This window comes from Amaranthus tricolor, chromosome 7, assembly GCF_026212465.1.
Source record: "Amaranthus tricolor cultivar Red isolate AtriRed21 chromosome 7, ASM2621246v1, whole genome shotgun sequence".
NCBI lineage: Eukaryota > Viridiplantae > Streptophyta > Magnoliopsida > Caryophyllales > Amaranthaceae > Amaranthus > Amaranthus tricolor.
In genome coordinates, this window is record NC_080053.1 from 26,518,502 (window position 1) to 26,541,618 (window position 23,117).

At 33.2% G+C, this 23,117-nt stretch overlaps 1 protein-coding gene and 1 pseudogene across 2 annotated transcripts; both read left to right on the plus strand.

Annotated features, from left to right (window-relative positions):
* The first annotated feature begins 891 nt into the window (after positions 1-891).
* Positions 892-6,445, plus strand: LOC130817651 (nudix hydrolase 26, chloroplastic-like; annotated as a pseudogene).
* A 10,759-nt stretch (positions 6,446-17,204) lies between these two features.
* Positions 17,205-23,085, plus strand: LOC130817589 (vacuolar protein sorting-associated protein 60.2-like). Of its 2 annotated transcripts, XM_057683384.1 has the most exons (8): positions 17,215-17,454; positions 18,052-18,165; positions 18,248-18,399; positions 20,033-20,126; positions 21,590-21,661; positions 21,899-22,010; positions 22,119-22,258; positions 22,769-23,085. In XM_057683384.1, the coding sequence occupies exons 2-8, from the start codon at positions 18,142-18,144 to the stop codon at positions 22,820-22,822; spliced, it is 648 nt and encodes a 215-aa protein (XP_057539367.1). In that variant the 5' UTR covers positions 17,215-17,454; positions 18,052-18,141; the 3' UTR covers positions 22,823-23,085. The 2 variants fall into 2 exon arrangements, with proteins under 2 accessions (XP_057539366.1, XP_057539367.1); XM_057683383.1 differs by lacking the exon at positions 18,052-18,165 and having other exon boundaries at positions 17,205-17,454.
* Positions 23,086-23,117: the final 32 nt, after the last annotated feature.

The window sequence follows — 23,117 nt, forward strand, 5'->3', positions numbered from 1 at the left end:
AAAGTGCGACTGTACCTAGGTAAAAGTGCGACTCGACCTTTTTTTTTTTTGAATTTCGAATTATAAAATTTCTTTTGTTTAATTAATTTATTTTTTAAGTTATTTATATTTAAATAATAATAATAATAATAATAATAATAATAATAATAATAATAATAATAATAATAATAATAATAATAATAATATTTTAAAAAATAAATTAAATATAATAATTAAAACAAAAATAATAATTTAATAATAATAATAATAACAACCACAATAATAATAATAATAATAATAATAATAATAATAATAATAATAATAATTATAATTATTATTATTATTATTATTATTATAATAATAACAATAATGATAATAATAACAATAATAATATAAATAAAAATAATAAAAAAATTTTTTTTTTAAAAAATACCAGTCGCACAACAAGTGCGACTGTACCTAGGTCGAGTCGCACTTTTTGTGCGACTAATACTAAATTTTTATTTATTTTTTTGAAATTTTTTTGTTTAATTATTTATTTTTTAAGTTATTGTTATTTAAATAAATGTTGTAATAAATTATTTTATTTTAATATAATATTATATTATGATAATGTTATTATAATAATTAGTTTTGAATTTAAATAATTTATTTGAATGTTTAATTATTTTTTAATATAATAATAATATATTAATTAAAATTCAGTTGTTAATTAATTTTTAATATTTTATTAATAATTTTTTTATTGATTTAGTTGATAATAGTGTTATTAACTTCAATGGTAAATTTGTAAATTTTTAAAGTTCAGGGGCAAATTCGTAATTTCATTAGAAGGGGTGACAATAAAATAAAAAGGGTGGCGACAAATAGTAATGCCCGTATTCTATTCTATACCCGAAGAAGATGAGAAAGCCCACATCCAAACACCACCACCATACCGTGGAATAAATGGCCTTATTACTCCGAACATTCCTCTCTACCAGCACTCCACTACATCATCATCATCTCCTTCAAAAACCATTTTCATTCTCTCTTTCTTATCAAACCCTTAAAATTCACCCGAATTCTCATACATTTCTCAATCTCTCCTCTTTCTCCCCTCACTACTCGATCTTCACACCTTGCTGTTCATCCTCTTCAATGGAGGCTTCTCTTGAAGGTTACAGAAGAAATGTCGGAATCTGTCTCATTAATTCCTCTAAAAAGGTCGGCGTTCATCTTTTACTCTTCCATGCTTTATTTTTTAGTCTTCTCGTGTTATGATATCTTTGAATTTGTTCTCGGTGTAGATTTTTTCTGCTTCAAGACTCGATATACCTGATTCTTGGCAAATGCCTCAGGTAATTTAGTTTACGCAATACGCTGTTGTTGTTTACAGCTTTGAGTTGAAATGAATTTTTTTTGTTTATTTGTGTTGGTTTGGCAACTATTGAAATTTGTCTTAAATCTTTGTCGCAATGCTTGATCTATGAGTTTTCTACAACTTTGCTGCTTAAAGGTTCGAGTTTGATGGAATTGATCCCTGTGTTTTCTATTGTGTTTGATAGATTAAAAGAGAAAATTCTTCAGCTTCTTAGAATCCAACTTCGAGGGTGCTCTTTTGTATCCAACTTCACCCTGCCTCACCTTAAAACCACAATACCTAGTTTTACAGTTTACTCCACTTAGTTTATACCCTCTTGATATAGGACTAAGCCTCTAAAATCGTCCTCCACATCTCTAACTTAGTATTGACCCTTCTTTAGTCTAGTCTCACGCATTAATATGATGTCATTAGTGGACAACATGCACTATGCCACCACACCTTTCTTGTATAGGTCTTGTTATCTCAACCTAAATGTAAAACTTAGCTATAAATCTACTCCAAAGCTTAAAATTATGCTTATAAAAGTCTTTTCGTTCCTTTGCCCGAGAAATATTGTTAGAAGGAAAGAGGACATTGAAAAGTAATTTTGTATAGGCTAGTTCTGTTGGAGAAGTATTATATGAGATTCAGATGAAGAAAATTAGAAAAGTGTGATTAGTGACCATATTCTGTTCTCTGGATATGACTAAAATAGAAAGGCAAGGCATGTTTTTATTGTATATCTCGGATGGAAAATTTGCAAGAAGTCCCACTAAAGTTGTGTAGTATGATTGATCTTAAATCTTCTCATGCACATCCCGTAAGTTGTTACCTGTTCGTTGGATGTTCCTTCTCCATGAGCTGAAACTCACCTTTACCTCTTGTTTTACATATTGTGTTAAACCTTGTTTCTTTTCTTGTCGAATTTGTTGCGACTAATTAAATTGAAAAGGGTTGTGCTTGCAGGGTGGTATAGATGTAGGTGAAGATCCAAAAAATGCAGCCATCAGAGAGCTCAGAGAAGAAATGGAGTAACTTCAGTGGAAGTTCTTGCAGAGGTTTGGTTTATAATTTGTCTAACATAAGTTGTGAGCACATATATGATGTATCTTAGAGTTTTTTTTTGAAGTTTTTGTAAATACTAGTGATGCTCAGGGCAAGTGCAAATTATCATCTTTTCTTTTTTGGGGAATAAGAATAAGAATACTGAAAATGGAAAACAATGTTTTCTATCTTTTCTTTTTGGTAATTTATCATGCCGTATCATGACACTCTTTAAAAACATGAATACCTTCTGTAGAAATATGGTCTTTGGAAATTTTTGTTGACTCCACCAGTTCCCCCATCCTGGTGAATATGTTGTATTTTGCACTGCTTCGATATGTCACTCCATCAATTCTTCAATTGCGTCTGCGTAAGGCTTGATAGGTTGGATTCCTTTATTTGCTTTCTCTTCTTTTCTAAGTTCTCTAATTCTTAAAGATGTCTGAGGTTTTATAAGCGTGTATAAGCATGAACAAGGGATAACAATTGTACCAAAATCTTCAAATAAGAACTTGGTGACCCAATGTGCTAATGGTGAATTGGTGAATAATATGTTTGTAATTGATAACTTGTAATTGGACTTCCTGTTGATTGGAATGTCAAAAAACATGAACGAAAAATATTGCCCCTCTTTCATCCCTTGCTTTTATTTGCAACCTGTTACTTCTCGTCTTCTCGAACATGATCATTACAGATTTGGGTATGTTTTAAGCATCCACATCGTGCACACCTGCAATATTTACATGCTGAAGGGTATATTAAATTCTTAGAATCAACTACAATTATCTGTGTGTGCTACAAAGTATTATCTTAAAACTGTTTTTAATCAACAGGTGCCTAATGGTTGACATATGATTTCCCACCAGAAGTTAGGAAGCTCAAGCGTCAATGGGGAATATAATGGAAGGGTCAAGCCCAAAAGTGGTGAGCATTGGGTACTCCCGACTTTAATTTGTCTTTTGTTGCTTTGCTTTGTCTTGTACCTCTCATAGTTGAGCTCAGTGTTATGGTTGCTAATAAAGTTGTAGGATTGACTTTAGAATAGTTCTAATATTTTAATGTTTCTCATGAATTGCTTTGGGGATATTTGGCTTAGTATTTATGATTCAATTGCAAAGGGAATGATTACTTTTATTGTTCTTTTGTTGTTTACTTGTTTCTTGCTCTTCCGATTTGCCTCAGGTTCTATTTTCTTTATTCTCTTATATGTTATCTAGATTGTGTCCATTCTGGATGGAACAAAAGTTTACTCTTTGGTTTCGGATTATAATGACTATTGTAAAGTGTCTCAATAAATTATTTGTTTCTTATCTTTGTGAAGTTGCTGATGATTTTTACAACCAAGGGTCAATCAAAAACAACCTCTTTGTTATTACAATGGTAATGTTGAGTACTTTCGAAAATTATTTGTTTCTTATCTTTTTGAAGTTGCCAATGATTTTTACAACCAAGGGTCAATTAAAAATATCCTCTTTGTTATTACAAGGGTAATGTTGAGTACATTCGACACCTTCAAACCCTACATATGCGGGAGCCATTGAGCATTAGGGTAATGACATGTTTTATTTGTTGCCTAATTATTATTGCCAAGTGGACAATGCTAATTCCATAAAACAAGAATGGTAACAAGATTGCATTTGGTTTTCAAAAGTTGCCAAAAAATTAAAGAATTGAAAACAAACTTCTAGAAAACCTACTTGTCATTTCTCTTGTTTGTTCCTTATTTTGTATTCAACTGATACCGTCAGAAGTATTATAATAAAAGTAATCTCAAAAATTAAAATAAATTTGAAGAAAATCAAGTTATAGGCTCAAAAGGTTAACTTAGTGCTATAGAAGTACTTGACACTTTGAACTTCAATCAAATTCATGTAAATTCTGTAGTTCAAACCCAATTTCGACCCTTAAGTTTTCTAGTGGGCTTAGACCCAAACCCGACCCGTTCGGGTCCAACAGTGTCCGGATAGAGTCTTAGACCCTAGCCCCTCCCTAGTGAAAAGGATGAAGTCTATACCTTTTTCGTTGGCTATTCAATTCTTCTATAGCTTTATATTAGTGTTTATAGGTGTCATTTGAGTACAAATGACTTCAGTTGAGGCACCATATATTTGAAAATAAAGACATTGCCCCAAGTGAATGCTTCAAATACTTTATGTCAATCTCCTCGGGTCAATCTTTCGGAGAAGTGGGATATTCACCAAAATTTGACCATAGAATTTAGTGTGAGTGACAAAAAGGAGACGACAACAAGGATCATTTGTGATTGAAGTGTGCCCTCAAAGCTCAAAAGTAAATGTTGTTGGACGATTATTAAGACAATTGTTGGATCAGTGCTACTGAATGGATCATTGTAGGATGATGGAGGTTGCCAAAATACAAAGTACTTTTAAGGATAAATTCGAAATGAAGACATAAGAATAGGTTTAGGCTCATAGATATTGAGGATAAGGTGAATAAGAATCATCTAAAGTGGTTTGGGCATATGCAGCGACCTAAGGAAAATAGAAACTGAAATTGGAAGATTTAAAAGAGGGAGAGAAACACCAAAAATGAAGAATATTTGAAGAATCTATATTTTTCATGCTCAGATGGTAGATAAACGAAATGAATGGAAAGGGAGAATTCATGTATATGACCAATGGTTTATGTAGACGACCAATTTTGCGATCATGGTTTTGGCATTCTTATGTCACAATTTCTCATAAGCTTATGATATTGAATCATATAAAGTTGCAGTTTGATGTGAGATTCGTGTGCTTAGACTTTAGCATAGTGCAAGAGTTTTTGTCCAGTTTGTATTGTTATTTGTTACCATAACACGCCAAGTTCTACTTTGTAGCTTCACTTGAAGACAGGCTATGAGCTCAAGTTTTCAAGTTTAAATACATCGTTTGGAAGTGTAGGTTCCTACTTCCCTTAATTCTAGGCGCGTATGATGCACGCCATCTAGCGTGTGGTCTTCATCTAAAGCGTCCTCACCAGGAAACAACCTCCAGGGGATGGCAAGATTGAAAGGGGTAGCTAGGGCCTAGGGTACAGTTAAGAATGGCTGAGAAGGTCAACACATGCCCCCACTATTTTAAACCCAAAACTTGCCAAGTGAATAATGGTAAAACTCCAATTATACTTGGTAGTTAGGGATTTTAGGCTTATTGCTTATCAATTCCAACTGAGTTACTTTTTTTCTCTCTAGCTATTATCTTTTGTCTGGCTCTCTTGAATTGCTTTTTAAGGAAAACTTGAAAATGGCCCTATCGTCGTTGGGACTGTACCATTTATGAGTTTCTTCACTTTCTCAGGTACTATTTTCCGAGTGATATGCGATTGTGTTTCTAATGGTCCTGAGTTCTGATTATTCTTGACTTATACATAGCCTTTTTGTGAGAGAATTCTGATTGTATTTTTAATGTTTCTAGTCATAATTGCAATCTTTTTACTTTGGTGTGTTTTATTCAATTTCGAATCCCCATTTTCTTTTCATTCAAAGTAGAAGGATGACAAATATCGGAGGGAGTATTAAACATGTTCACGCTCTGTTTGATTCTCAATTCATGAGCAGGTTCCTTGTTAAGTTACTGGGAAACGAAGACGAAATCAATCTATTGGGCGATGGCACAGAGAAGGCTGAATTTGGCCATTGGTCATGGATGACACCCGAGGAAGTAGTCGAACACATAAGCTTCCCAGTTCTCACACTCCTCATACTAAAGTAATAATATATACTCAGTCTTGATTCATCAATCTTTGTTATACTGTGCAGGCTGTGGATTTTAAGAGGCCTGTCTATGAAGAAGTATTGAAAGTTTTTGCACCTTATCTTCAGTAACATTCTCAAACATTTATTTTTCATGAGGCTTGACTATACATCATACATTGTTTACAAATTCTTGTATGAGACGGTCTCATCGAGAGACGGTCTCTCGTAAGAGTAGCTCTGCATGTTTGCTTTGGTGTTAGATCGTATACCATCTTTGTGAAAATAAGGATGTACTAGTGTTAGATCACTTTACTTATTATACAAATTGTATTATATTGGTTCTTGAAGTCAAGCTTGTAGTTTGTCTTTTCTTTTGGTAACATATATTGCCTGTAGTTTATATATAAAATCTTTTGGCATCTGGTTATCCTACTACCCTTTAAAGATTCATCCCTTCAAAATTTAAAAAGAATAAGACAAAAAGAGGGAGGTCAAGCACCCAATTTGGGGTTAGCTTTTTTTCAATCAAAAACCAAGCTTCTTGGTTCAAAGTCATAGAATTCTTGACCTCTATCCAAGGGTAACATATATAAGCCTAAATCACATTAAAAAGCCATAATCATTTTGTTTTAACAACTCCAGAAACATGGAGTAAAGCAGTAAAAAAACGCATGAACCTATCATAATAGTGACAAATATTATGAATTGACCATAATTAAGATTAATAATAATAACTAATCATGCAAATAAGAAATTAAGCATGGAAGACTAAAGACAAATAACAACCTTAATCTAGGAACTACAACAATTTATCAAGAAGTAAGCAAGTAAATTAAACATGAATATTGTTAGGGAAAATATACTAAAACTTACTACCATACTAAGGTGGATGGAGGATCTCTCCAACAAAAGAAACAACGGCTTGTTTGGTTAATGGTATTGATAGGTTGTATTGGAAATGATTTATAATGTAAATTTTCATAATATGTATCATGTCATTACTATGGTAATGAAAGTTTGATAATAAATATGTTTTTTTATTCACAATTTTCCATTACTACTTAATACCATATGTTCAATCGGTAAAACAATAGAATGAATTTTGTGAAGAAAATAAGATTGTTGAGAGTGAATAAGTATGAACATTAAATTTGTCAAGAGATATTCATACTAAAAGTATTAATTTTCTATTTCTAGTACCATCATTTAGTCTCGATTACCAAACGGGCCGCAAAAGTCTATTGAAAAGTTACTACCACACTAAAACTAGACGGCTAAATATCTAATAGTAGTTAGTAGCAAGTATCAACTACCTACACAATCATTTCACATAATAATATAACAGCTAGAGAAGCCACAAGTTGGGTACAGAATAGGTAATTATTGCAAGAAAAAAGCATTTTTGTTTGAATTATGCCCAAATAAACCAAGTTTTCGACTTTTGGGTTTGTAACACACCAGTCAATATCTATCACCGAAACTAGATAGTATGGACATTTTGAGTCTGCCCACTAACTCCAAAAGGACACTTCCTCATTCTTATTATTTCAAAATCTAATGAATTATTACAAGGGTGGCTCTATATATATAGCCTAAGCCCAAAAAAAACAATTAAAAATAACAACTAATCTATCTGCAAAATACAAAGACTAATTAAATGTGAAATGTCGATACTACCCTTAGACGCTTGACCCGAGTCATCACAGGGTCACAAACATATAATTTCTCATTATACGCTCTACACTGGATTAGTTAATGGGTCTTTTTTTATCTCGTTCGAGCCTAAAATTGTTGATGTTGTCGGTTCTATTTGTTAGAATCATTGATAATGTCAACGATTTTAACCATAGTTTGTTAGTTCTCAGTCTCACCCATTAAAAATATATAAAATCATCCACATGATTAGCAATTCTTCTAAATAAGAACCCCTAACATTTAATAATGTCAAAGATTCTAAACACTTTAGTTAAAAATATACTATTTTATTATAAATAAAACCACTCACATTATTAACAATTCTTACGTTGAAAAATCATTAATCATGTCGACAGTTTTATTTAAAATTCCACATGCAGTGGTAGTTCTTTTTTAAGAAAATTTCACGGGGTAAAATCCAACATTTGCATTTAAATTTTCCGCCGCTTAAAACACACGAAAACGTTAGTCCATCGTTACCATCTATTTTCGAGAACAGCAAGCCAGCAACTGGCATTTCCATTGTCTCTGACCTTTTCATTTCATTCGAAGTGTGAGTGCTATACCCAGCCACTGATCTCCTTCGAGTATTATTCCATTCTCAGCCCCTCTCCTTCGACTTGTTCCGGCTAGCCTGTAATTTTAGGCTTCTTCCTTCTCCTACTTCCTTCTTGTTCTATTGTCTTTGTCGTGCGATTTTAGGCTTTTTTTTTTGTTGTTGTTTGCAACTTAGGGTTTTGATAATGGAGTTTGAATTTGTTGTTAGTAATAGAATTATTTTGGGTCGAAAGTTAGGGCAAAATTAGGGCTTTTTAATTTGTTATTGGTTGAATTCTAATAACAAAATTAGGGCATTTGGTAATGGAGTGTTGAATTGTTGGTTGAATTGGTTTAATTGGTCGAAAACTAACAATATTAGGGTCGAAACTATGGCAATTGTGTTGAATTGTTGGACTTTTAATTTGAATTGTTGTATTTAATTTGTTATTGATTTGTTGATTGGTTGAATTCAAGAAATTAGGGCTGTTTTTTTTTGTTTTTCTTCCTTATTTTCTTATAATTCTCATTTTTAAATTGCAGAATGTCTGAACATATGGTATTATGTTTTAAGTGGTTGTGTGTTGAAGTAGATTTGGATGTAAATGATAAGGATAAAGTAAATTTGTTGGATTTGAAGATGAGTGCATTAAAACTAACAAGCTTATTTCTAAAAATCTCTCATTTGCATTGTTTGGAAGATGAATCATGTTAAATTTAATTGTGATCAAGACCTAATGACCATGTTTAAGAGGTTCAATGACAATGAAATGATTTTTATTTGGGTTGGTGCACTTAAACAGGAAAGTAGTCTCATGAAATCAGTTAGGAGTCTTAGGAAATTTGCAAGCGTCACAAAATCCCGTACCACTTAAAACCAATCCCCCAAAAGAGAAATGGCCAATTAGGAAAAGGGATTTGCAAGAGTTTGATAATGTTCCCTTTGAATGACTACAATTAGGTTCAACATGACATTGTTGTGATGAATGCTAAACAGGATAAGTGCCATGACATGGAAGTAGAGTCATCATTGAAAACTTTTGAAAATACTATGAGGGTAACTATGGTAAGGATGGCCACAAGAAAGGAGAAGAGTGAAAACTGGATAGACACTGATTTATGTCCTAATATAGTGAAGAGAGTGAAGTCCCTGATTTCAGACTCAAGAACATGTAAGGCTTTCAATTCTGGTGATGGATTTTATGAGATTAAAGATGGTAAGTCCACCTTGTCTGTGAGCTTAAATGACAGAACATGCATGTGCAACGCATGACAACTCACTGGGATCCCTTGCAAGCATGCTATGAGGGCCATTCTACATTCAAGCCAAGATCCCATAAGGTTTTGCAGTGATTGGTACAGTTGCAAAATGTACAAGCAAGCATATGCAAGCACTATTTGATCTATTCCAGACCCTGAGAATTGGCCAAAAATGCAGTTCCCACTAATTAAGCCACCAGTGATGAAGAGAGCAATTGGAAGACCTACAAAGAATAGAAAGAGGGATGCAGACGAAGAACGAAAGGGGAAAAGGTCTAAGCCTATAAAGTGTAGTAGATGCAAGGAGTTTGGACACAATGTGAAGACTTGCAAGGGTGGATTGACGACTAAGCAAAAGAAGGGTAAAATGACGATTTCTACGCCGTCATCTTCAAAGCATCCTAATTATAGTTATGTAAATACGTCTTAGTGCTAGATATGCAACTTTGAACTTTGATAATAGTAATTTTTGAACTTTGAACATATGTACTAGTGCTTGAAGTGCACTTTTTGAACTTTATAATGCTGGTTAAGTAAATATGTATGCTTGGAAGGCACCTTTTGAACTATTAAAATACACCTTTTAACCTTATGAAATATACTGTTTGAATTATTTAATTATTAGTGCTTGGCTACTTACCTTTTGAACTTTATAATGCCAACAATATGAGTGAAAACAAAATTATTACAACATTTATGAGCGTTAATGAATTAAACGGTGAATTAAACATTAAATTGGTGAATTAAACGTTAAAATTGTGAATTAAACCAAAAGTAGATGCTACCATGTGGAAAAAAAACTTACAAAATGATGAATTAAACGGAATTTAACAAGAACTTAACAGAAAATGCTACGGCAATTAGTTTGTGCATAAACTGAATGTTACCATGTGAAATTTTCTTTAAAAAGTGCTACTACTAATATTTCATGAAAATTGGATACTACCATGTAAAATTTCCCTTTAAATTTAAATTCTACGAGGATGAAAAAACAAAATTTAGTAAATGTAAAATCGAGTATTTTATTGTGATTGATGGACAAGACAATTGAATGCATAGAGTTGAGGGTTATCCTATCCCTTTCAATAGTAACACTTTTGTATACATTTATCATCTTGCACTATATATAAGTGCAAGGTCCACAATGCTTTGTAAGTGAATGTAATAGAAGCTAAGATAAACTGATATAAGTTTATTTCCTGTACTACTTTTCTCCATATATTCTCCCTACCTTTTAACATGTTATCAGCACGAATTTTTGCTCTCAAAACCCAAGAAGGTAATATTTTTTTTTCAAAACATTATAACTTTTTTTTAGCCACAATATGGACCAAAGATCAAATGGTATCAATATTATTATTCAAGGTGTTACTAACACCGTTCTATACTTTATCCTTGAAGAAAATTGTATATCTGTTACTACCAACCCAGCTAATAGTGATCCAAACCAATTGCGAAGACATAATCCAAATAATACCAATATAAATGAAAACTCAATGCCAAGTCCTAATAATGCAGCTAATCCACCAGCACAACCACCTACTAATCAGCCACCACAATCTACTGATAACCCACCAGTTCAACCTACTAATAATCCTACAGTCGCACAAGAAAATAATAAAAGAAAAAATGACGACGGCGAAGAAACTAGTAACAAACGTTTTCAGACTATTAACCCATAAAATAATTTATTTTAATAATGTCATTTAATCTTTATGTTCGTTTTTACTTTTTCAGCCGCCTATATGGACTGGCTAATATTATTCTGTAATGACCGCGTTTATGGACTGGATAATTTAGCATTGTTATCGCCTTTATGGACGGTTTTATCTCTATTTATCTGATCGTGTCATTATATTATGTGCATATGCATTTGGTTATTTTAGTCTATAAATTATATAATCACTTAATAAACTCATAAAATATAATTTCACCTTCAAATAATAATAAATAACGATTTTATTTGATTCTATTTTGTTTAACACTATAATAATAGATTGTCTTAATTTACCTATAACACAGATTATTAGCAGACATGACCACATTATTTCTACACAACATAAAATCCTTTTCTAATTGTAAAATATCACCCTGGGATGAATGCCAGAGTGGTCCGAAAATTATAATTTAAGTAAATTGTCAAGGGTTCGATTCTGAAAAAAAAAATAATAATAAATAAATAAATATTTTTTTTTTACCTTTTTACCCCCTATAAATAGGGACTTCTACCCGTCACAAACACACACACCACTCACACCTTATCCCAAACACAATAAATAATTTTTTTTTCTTTATCTTCTTCTTCCTTCAACCATCCATGGCAAACAATACATCTACAAACATCCACACCAATCCAATTGCCGACAATATAAGTAAAATACTAGACGCATTCCTTATCATTATGGGTTTAATTGTATAACTCGTAGCATTAATGCTCTACCTAATTATCCAAAAATAAATTATAAATCTTGCATTTGTTTAGCAATATGTATTTATTTTTTGTTTGTTTTATTATCTATTAATACTATCTATTTTATTTTTATTTATTATTATATTGTGCTTATTATGTTTGAGATATTAAATCAGGGGGAGATAAGACTTATATGCTTTAATATCTCTGATGATACACAAAATCATTAAATAACCTTGTCATTTTCTCAATTGTAGAAAATAATGGCTGATATCAAAAAGAGAGAACTCAATGCCCTGGAATTAACAGGAAACAATTTTATACAATGGGCTTCAGATATCAAATTATATCTCAAAGGAAAAAGTTTATTATGCACAATATTGAACTTAATCCCACCGACAAAGGAAAGGGTATTGAAAGAGATCCCATAAAAATTGAGGAAGATAAGTCAAAAGCTGCATCAATTTTGAGACATCATTTAACCGATAGTCTCAAACATGAATAAACCAATTATGAGGACCCAAAATAACTTTGGGAAGAGCTAAATGAAATATTTGGCCATAATAAAAGTGTACTTCTTCCAAAGGCCATCGATGAATGGCGAGAGTTAAAATTTCAAGATTTCAAATCAAGCAGTGATTATAATTCAGCCCTTCATCTGATAAAATCAAAATTAGTCTATTATGGACAAATAATAACAGATGAAGAAATGATAGAAAAAACATTATCAACCTTTCATGTAAATAGCATTTTGTTACAACAACAATATCGTGAAAGGCATTTCAAGAAATATCATGAATTGCTGAAAACACTTCTTGTTGCGGAGCAAAATAATGAACTATTATTGAAAAATCACAACAGGAGACCGGTTGGGACTATGCCCTTTAATGAAACAAATATGATTGAGAGGAATGTGCACCATTGAGGTCATGGGAACTATTTCATAAGAGGCAGAGGTCGTGGAAAATATCACGAAAAGAGCGGCATGAATACTTTCGAACAAGGAAATTTCTATGGCCGTAGTCGTGGTCGTGGTCATGGACTTAGTCGTGGCCGTGGACGTAGCCACGTTTATGAAAGAAATATATTTCCCCCCCGAAATAATAATTTTAAACAAGTCTAGAAATACAAAAGCACATGTAATAGATGTGGCATGACTGGACATTGGGGGCGAACTTGTCGTACCACCAAACATTTAGTGGATTTATATCAAGCTTCCCAGAAAAACAAAGGAAAAGGGGCAGAAGCAAATTTTGTAAATGAAGCAAGTACATCTGGGCCCACCTTAGATGTCTCTGATTTCTTTACTGAGGATGTGAACCTCCACAAGCTTGATCCCCAAGAAGAAGATAATTGCATCTTTTGAAATGACTAGATGCATTTTCTGTTTATCTTACTTGTTTTTCATTTGATAAGTTGTAATTCTTTACTTATGTTTTTGTATTGAGTATTCTAGCTTTATATTAATAATATAAATTTTTTTTTTCTTCTTCTCTTGTCTTAGAAAAGGAAATATCAGTAATTGGATCAACATTTCATTGCCTCCTGGAGCAACACATACGCTATTGAAAAATCGAGAATATTTTTCAAACCTAACATTGCTTGAGGCAAATGTCAATACCATATCAGGAACAACAAAATTAATCGAAGGCACTGGAAAAGCATGCATCATACTCCCTATGGGGACAAAATTAGAAATAAATGATGCACTATACTCGAGTAAATCTCGAAGAAATCTTATCAGTTTCAAGGCAATAAGACAAAATGGTTACCATATGGAAACCAAAAGTATAAATGAAAAAGAATTCTTATGCCTTACAGCAGAAAGAAATGGAACGAAAATTATCCTTGAAAGGATGCCAGCATATTCATCGGGGTTGTATCTCACCCATATACGCCCTATTGAAATAAATATGATAAGATTAGACAATAAGGAGCTATTCACTTTATGGCATGACCGCTTAGGTCATCCTGGCACTGGGATGATGTATAAAATAATAGAAAATTCAGTCGGGCATCCACTAAGAAATATTAAGATTCCCCGGTCGAATGAGCTCTTATGCACCTCTTGTTCTCTTGGAAAATTTATTACTAGACCATCAGTAAATAAGATTGTTACTGAATCTCCTATATTTCTTGAAAGAATTCAAGGATATATGTGGACCAATTAATCCACCATGAGGACCTTTTAGGTACTTCATGGTCTTAATAGATGCTTCCACAAGATGGTCACATGTAAGCCTTCTATCAAGTAGAAACAATGCATTTGCAAAACTACTTGCACAAATCATCAAATTGAAAAATCATTTTCCTGATTATATAATAAAAAGTATTAGATTGGACAATGCCGGCGAATTCACATCTCAAACTTTTGATGATTATTGCATGTCAATTGGAATTAAAAAGGAACACCTTGTGCCACATGTTCACACACAAAATGGTCTTACTGAATCCTTAATTAAGAGATATGCAATTAATTGCAAGACCACTGCTAATGAAATCAAAATTACCATCATCGGCCTGGGGTTATGCAATATTACATGCAGCATCATTGATTAGGCTAAGACCTACAGCTTATCATAAATATTCGCCAATGCAATTAGTAGTTGGTCATGAACCAAATATTTCTCATTTGAAAATCTTTGGATGCGCTGTATATGTGCCCATTGCTCCCCCTCAACGTACAAAAATGGGTCCACAAAGAAGATTGGGAACATATGTCGGTTTTGAATCTCCATCAATCATTCGATATCTTGAACCATTAACTGGTGATCAATTTCAAGCTAGATTTGCTGATTGCCACTTTAATGAGACAATATTCCCATCCTTTGGGGGAGAGAATGTGGACTTACAGAAAATAAATATGGAACTTATTTGGAAAGCAACACATTTAGAATATTTAGACCCAAAAACAAAATCATGTGAACAAGAAGTACAACGAATTGTTCATCTACAAAGTGTTGCTAACCAATTACCTGATGCATTCACAGATACTAAGAGAGTTACAAAATCACATATACCAGCAGCAAATACTCCAGCTCGAATAGAAATTCCTGATGAAAAAGCAAAAAGTGATGAAATTGTTGTGCAAAGAAAGCGTGGAAGGCCACTTGGTTCAAAAGATTTAAAACCAAGAAAATTGAGAAAACTAGAAGGTGCACAAAATAATATTCAAAATTAAAATGAAAATAAAAGGAGAAAATCAAGACATTTCCGATAATGAAAAGGATGAAAATTATGAAATCTCAATGAATTATATTTTCTCCAAGAAAAAATGGAATCGAAAAGGGATCATTCCAAATGAATCATTTGCTTATTCCGTAGCTATTGAAATAATAAATGATGAAAATGATCTTGAGCCAATATCGATAAATGAATGCAGAAAAAGACCTGATTGGCCAAGATGGAAAGAAGCAATTGAGGCAGAATTAAAATCATTAGAAAAAAGGGAAGTTTTTGGACAAATTTTACAAACTCCAAAAGGCATAAAACCCGCAGGCTTCAAATGGGTATTTGTAAGAAAAAGAAATGAGAAAAATGAAATTGTTAGATACAAGGCAAGACTTGTAGCTCAAGGTTTTTCTCAAATGCCAGGAGTTGATTATGAAGAAACATTTTCCCCGGTAGTTGATGCAACCACACTCAGATTTTTGGTAAGTTTAACGGTTTCTCAATCCCTACACATGTCGTAACTGCGTATTTATATGGGTCACTCGACACAGACATCTATATGAAGGTCCCTGAAGGGATAAACTTACCAATAAAAAATGTACCCAGAGAAATGTTTTCTATAAAATTAAAGAAATCATTGTATGGGTTAAAGCAATCTGGGCGAATGTGGTATAATCGTCTTATGAAAGCAGGATTCAAAAACAACCAAATTAGCCCATGTGTATTCATCATACGATCTCAAGTTGGTTTCGTAATAATTGTTGTGTATGTAGATGACTTAAATCTGATTGGAACCTCAAGAGAAATTGAGATAACAACTAAATATTTGATGAAAGAATTTGAGATGAAGGATTTAGGAAAAACTAAATTCTGTCTTGGTCTACAAATTGAACATTTGAAAAGTGGAATATTTGTCAATCAGAGCAATTATACTGAGAAAGTTTTGAAACGATTTTACATGGACAAGGCTCATCCACTAAGTTCCCCAATGGTGGTACGATCACTAAATATAAAAGATGAACCATTCCGCCCACAAGAAGAAGACGAAGAAATTTTAGGCCCGGAAGTGCCATACTTGAGTGCCATTGGTGCTTTAATGTACTCAGCAAATAATACAAGACCTGATATAGCATTTTCTGTAAATTTATTAGCTAGGTATAGCAATGCACCAACAGAAAGACATTGGAATGGGATAAAACATCTATTTCGATACCTAAAGGGAACTATAGACCTTGGATTATTTTTCCAGTCAGGAAATGATGCCATACTCACTGGGTATGCTGATGCAGGGTATCTATCTGATCCACATACGGCCAAGTCACAAACTGGATATGTATTTACATATGCAGGAACCGTAATATCTTGGAAATCAACAAAACAAACTCTAACGGCTACATCCTCAAATCATGCAGAACTGATAGCTTTATATGAAGCCAGCCGAGAGTGTGTATGGTTGAGGTCCATAATCAGCCAACTCCAAAAGGATTGTGGCTTAAACGATACAACTAAGGCACCAACTACAGTTTATGAAGATAATGATGCATGTATCAATCAAGTCAGAGAAGGATACATCAGAGGAGACAGAACAAAACACTTGTCACCAAAATTATTCTTCGCACATGATCTACAGAGAGATAAAAAGATAAAAGTCCAAGAAATTCAATCCTGTGAAAACCCTGCTGATTTATTCACAAAGTCACTCCCGTCAAAGCAATTCGAATATTTGGTACGTAAGATTGGGATGTGCCGATTTCGAGACATATGTTAACTTAAGGGAGAGAAATATGCTCACTGTACTCTTTTTTCCTTTGATCAGTTTTTTTTATCCCACTAGGTTTTTTCTGATAAAGGTTTTTAATGAGACAGTTTTAGGATTATGAATGTCATAATAAGATTTCCACATATATGTAATGCATTCAAGGAGAGTATTGTGATTGATGGACAAGACAATTGAATGCATAGAGTTGAGAGTTATCATATCCCTTTCAATAGTAACACTTTTGTATACATTTATCATCTTGCACTATATATAAGTGTAAGGTCCACAATGCTTTGTAAGTGAATGTAATAGAAGCTAAGTACTTTTCTCCATATATCTTCCTACCTTTTAACATATTTGATTTTTATTTTTTAATTTTTTTTGGCATCACTACAAGAAAACAGAAAAAAAAAAAAGTTCTGTTCAAGTGTCTTTGTGTTTCCATTTTCAATTTCATTCAAAATTTCAGTCACAACTAGAACGAAAACATGCAGCGAATCTTTGGTGTTAAGAAGCAGAAAGATCCTCCTCCTTCTGTTCAAGATGCTTCTGATCGGGTCGGTATTCTTTGTACTTTTATTTGATTTGTGCTGTATTTATAACATTCTAATCAATACTTAATTTTTCTCAATCATTTTGAATTAGGGTTTCGATTTTTTGCAAATCAATTTGAGTTAGGGTTAGGTGTTTGTTCTTCAAGATAATGTTTTAGTCAATTTTTGAGTGCTATTGAAAACCCATATTCGAAATATTGGGTTTGTGCTGTGTTCGATTGTGTTTTTCTCTATTCAGTGTATTCGATACATAGGTATTGAGCTGTTTTTAGCAATCAGTTTTAAAGCCATCTTGTTTGCTGCTTAACTCATGAGAAGCTCGAAAGATGCCACTAAAAATACATTATGCTTTTTATACTTCTTTCTGTGCTGGATTCTGGAATGATACCCCCTAAAATTAAATTAAAAGTTTAAAAATCTGGAGAATAGTGAGATTTTTGCCTTTTAATTTTAGGGTATATCTATGCATCAATGTCTGTTATTGTTGTCTTTTGATTAACCATGATTAATCAAGTATTTATGGGGAAAGAATTTTAGCCACCATAGTTAGTTAAAGTTATTGCGGACTGTGAATTGGACTTTTGTTGATTTATGTTGCAGAAGTAATCTCTATTACATGCTGAATTACTTGTTCGCTAGATCTTTTGAACGTGTGACTTGTCAGTTTGTAGTGCTACACGAGCCGGGCTTATGCAATCTTCTTGTGGTTATGATGTAAATGACTTGTTGGACTTGGTGCTTAATTGTTTTTGGTCTTGATATGCCTCCTTGATGTGGCTATCTTGCATGTTGCTAGATCAACAAAAGAGGGGAAACCGTTGATGAGAAGATTAAAAGGCTTGATGCAGAATTGGCTAGATACAAAGAACAGTTAAAAAAAACTCGTCCGGGTCCTGCTCAGGAAGCTGTGAAGGCTCGAGCTATGAGGGTTCTCAAACAAAAACGAATGTACGCCGTTTCTTCTTTATATCATTTTTATTCTTATATTATATATCTTTTTTGTTTAACTTCTTTTACTCTTTCACCTATTAGAAAGGTAAGTTGTGTATTAGAACCCCAAGCCCAGCTTAAGTGGGAGCCAATTAATCATATTATGGAAATGTAATGTTGTTATTGCAGCTTATTTCTCTTCTTTTAGTAGTTGCTTTTTGTTATCATGTCTCTGCACTTATAATACTGTTTTTGGATTCTTATAATTTTAGTCTGTTTTTCTAATTAAGAAGCGTAGCTATTAAAAAAACGTGGATAGTTTATATATATATATATATATACATATATATATATATACATACATATATATATATATATATATATATATATATATATATATATATATATATATATAAAGAAGTTTAATTTTGGTCCATCTTATAATGTTATAACTAATAAGATATATGAATTGTGATTTTCGTCATCAATGACACACTTGAGTTGTGTAACAAGAGTATGCAAATATTGACTAGGTTTCACTAAACTAGCAACATTAACAACATAATGCATATTTTTCTTTTGATGAAATGCGGGAGCTCAGGTTGCATTCCCCAACTTTTAGCCATTTAGGAGAGGCTGTTTTGATGAGAGTGGTTAGATAATATCTGTCGAATATTAATGAAATTGTTTGAGGATGGAACGGTGCCAAGTAAAAGGATATGAAATTCTGATGGTTTCTTTTTTCATTGCAAACAATATTAGATTGATCTTTCGTGGGGCTTGCACTTCATTGATTTCTCATCTTGAGATTAGCAACCAAGTACCCACGAGGCCACAGCTCACAAAATGTTGAGGTGATTCAAACTTTGCTAATTAATCTAGCAACGACTTAAAGGCTAGCGCTAGCAGCTCTTAGTCCAATGCTGGCTAGTATGACAAGTCTAGTTGCTTCTAGCCTTATTTTAGTGCATTATTTTTGATGAGGTTGGAATCTTGATATCAGTTTTAGAATAACTTTTGTGTCGATACGGATGGTTTTGCACTTGTTGCAGCTTATTTAACTGGTAGTAGGCTCAAAGCCCTTTTAACGTAGTCACAATGTAGTGATGTCGTTGTTTTGTACTATGATCTATATGCCTGACTTACGAGATCAGAGCTATCCTGGATTTCTTGGCTGGGCTTGATAAACTATTTCTTGCTTGATGTTTGTTCTTGAGGTTGGCCATGCTCTTGATTTCATTCTCTATTATCAAATTTGTCGTAGGACATTCAATTTCTAATTGAAGCTTAGTTTTACATCTAATTTCCTTTCTAGGCTGGCATAGAAACTGTTAACTATAAACACCATGGCCGCTCTTTGGATATTCTTACTGACTTGCTGTATCCATTTCTGAAATATATAGCTAGCTCAATAGGTGTGAAGCATGAATGATCAAGGTAGACTAGTTTTATGTTTAATACTTCTGTTAGTGATTCTTCATTATCTTACACATTATGAATCTTTTGTCCGGGTTTGTTTATTTCTTGTAGACTTGTACACATGCATGCGAACGACTTGCCATTTGCTGATTTGTTTTGGGAATTCTACTTGCATGATATGACTTTTAGGCTTTCAAGTTTCTAATTTTTTTTGCTTTTGAATTGTGGGCAGGTATGAAGGGCAGCGTGATATGCTTTACAACCAAACATTTAATCTTGACCAAGTTTCATTTGCTGCTGAGGGTATTAAGGATGCTCAGCAAACTGTGAGTATTTAGAAATTTACAATTAATTATTTCAGCGGTCTGCCTTTTGCACTTTTTTATTGGTTTGCTACCGTGGTCTCTTTCTTTTATGTCATCCCATGCTTCCTTGTTGAATTTGTAATGCCTTCCTCATTGCAAATTTATGTTAATCAGACATGGAAGAAGCCTTGTTGTACGGACATAAACACAACACTCAGATCCAACACAAAGAACTTGATTTAACACAACAACATTCCACTACTACAATGTTATTAGGTGACTCCCACTTAAGCGTGGTTTGAGGGGTTAGATGTAAGCAACCTCACCCTTATTATTGATAACAAAGGCTTATCGGATTGACCATTAATAGCAAACATCATATGCAACTTCATTCAAACAAGAAGTGCACATGTTTTTGCTATTGAGGTGAACCTTTTCTTTGTTGGTGGGTAGTATTCTGACGTCCTTAGAGCTCAATTACATTAGAAGGGGGAATAGAGAGAAAAAGCAAAGAGGAAAGAGGGAGAACATCAAAAGGACAGAGAGGGAGAGACATTTTGTTTCTCTTTTTTTCTTTTTCTCTCACCTGTCTCATCCTATATGCAAATGTACCAAATTTTCATGCTTTTTCTTTAATGTTACATTATAGGATTACTCTTTCTGCTTGGATTTTATCACAAAGTTGGGATTAAAACATGATATCTACTTGAGTTGAACACTTCACTTCAAATTACTTATTAAATGTTAAATTAGCAGTACAATATTATTTTTAGATTTTAAATACTCCTATGTATTTTTATTAATATTTTCATAGCTGAAAAATTTATGTTAAAAAATAAATTTATATTTTTAAATGTCGGGTCAATGTCACAGTTTTGCAAACCCAGACGACGAGTCTCCAACACATCGATGCTTACCTATGTAGTAACTATGAAGCGTGATTTGCTAAAATTGACTTTCAATAGCAAAGCTGCTGTTGTACATGGCTATTTATTTGGTTTTTGTACTTTTTTGCTGATTAGACATGGTGGCTTTTTAAAGGTACAAATAGAACCAAATATGAAATTTGAGTATAATTATATATGGTATTTATTACAATTATGACTTTAGTAATCGGACTTGGATAATGTGTTTGGCAATTGAGTCATTTCAAGCAAACAATTAATAGATTTTGTTGTCAAATTGGGCTTTCGTTATTTATCATGAATATATTTGCTTGTTTTGGTAGCGTTTTACAGGAAATGGTTCAAATCAGTTGAAGAGCAGCTTTATGTTTGGAATATTCTGCCTACCTCATCGTAGGTAGGAAGATCACTATTGGTAATGAAACAAACATTTGCTTTTATCGCTTCAAAATATGTGGTTGCATGCTGTATGCCTTAAATGTTTGTTTTGGGACACAATGCTAAATTTGTTCAATATGGCTCAATTATAAATAATTTTCTCTTTCCCTGGATATAATGCCTTGTTTTGATTCTATTCAGATGTCGGCACTGAAAGCTGCAAACAAGGATTTAAAAGGAATGATGAAAACGGTGAAAATTCAAGAAATAGATGTAAGGCAATTGAGATTCTGTTTTTATGTTTGAAGCTGTGAAACATAATTCGCTAGTTGGTTCGCCTTTTGGATTCGCGATTCGCTCAAAATGGTTCAAAAATAGCCTAAAACCGACCATAATTCACTTTTTTTCGATTCCCGATTCGCAAAGCCGATTAGCGGATCATGTGACTCTGGTTTGAAGTTATTCCGAAGTCTCAATGTTACCTTGCTGTTTTTAATATGTTTTATGTAGAACCTTCAAGATGAGATGATGGATTTGATGGATACAAGTAATGAGATTCAGGAGACACTTGGAAGAAGCTACAATTTGCCCGATGACATTGATGAGGATGACCTGATGGGCGGTAGGCTGTTAGATATTACACTGATGTTGATTTACAAATTGTTTTTGTAAAAAGTTGCAATGTTCATCATCTTATCTTTGGTCTTACTTTTCTGTATCCGCTCTGCAGAGCTTGATGCTCTGGAATTAGACATGGAATCCGAAAGTCAGGGGGTTCCTTCTTATCTTCAGTCTGAACCCGATATGGAGGAAGAACTCAACTTGCCATCAGCTCCTACTGCAATGCCTCCGGGAAGAACCAATGTTCAGGTAAGCCACTCAATAGTCTATAGTTCAGGTTGTGAAAACTAATTTTTTATCTATGTTGATCCTCATATTTGCTTATTGGTAAAGTGGTGTCTGGCGCTTGGAATTTTTACTCTCCTATTCCGTAAATCCCACGAAATTTGCCCTACTATTTTTGGTCATGACCAACACTCTTAATTTTCATCCACACATTTAATTTACTTTTTCATCTCATCCACACATTTCTTTCACTTCCCATAAAATACCAATGTACCCACTTTTCTAGGTTTTGCCACCAAATGCCTATGGAGCAATTTGGTGGGACAGAGAGAGTAGTAAAGCATTACCTTGTACCAACTGCTGCATGACGATTTTGTTACTGTTTCACGATTCTTCTCATTTATTGTTCATCGTTTTGCTTTAAATCATTTATTATGAAATTGACGGGATGAAAGGGTAGGTGCCGTAGGTCAGCCCAGTTATTTACGCTTTCTTAATTTTCACCTTTCTTTTTCCTATATTGTTTGTTTACAGTCGGAGGATGAACTGGGCTTGCCTGCTGTGCCCCGAGCTTCACTCCGTAGTTGAGAGCATTGAAGAACGTTTGAAGCGGCATGTCATTTATGGAGCTGATTTGGTACTACAATTTCTATGCAGGATACTCAGTGACTCGATGTCTTTTTTTAGGATCCTTGTCCTATCTTTCTATTCTATATTTGGGCTGGGGGCATTTGTTGTTGAATGTGTGGAAATTCATTCTTCTGGTTTATTGAAATATAATAACTGGTACATCTGTAGCCTAATTTAACATTATTGCAATATTAGTAAATTTCCTCTGTATTTTCCTTCAAGTTTTGTCATCTTCTATCTTAGTTGAGTATTT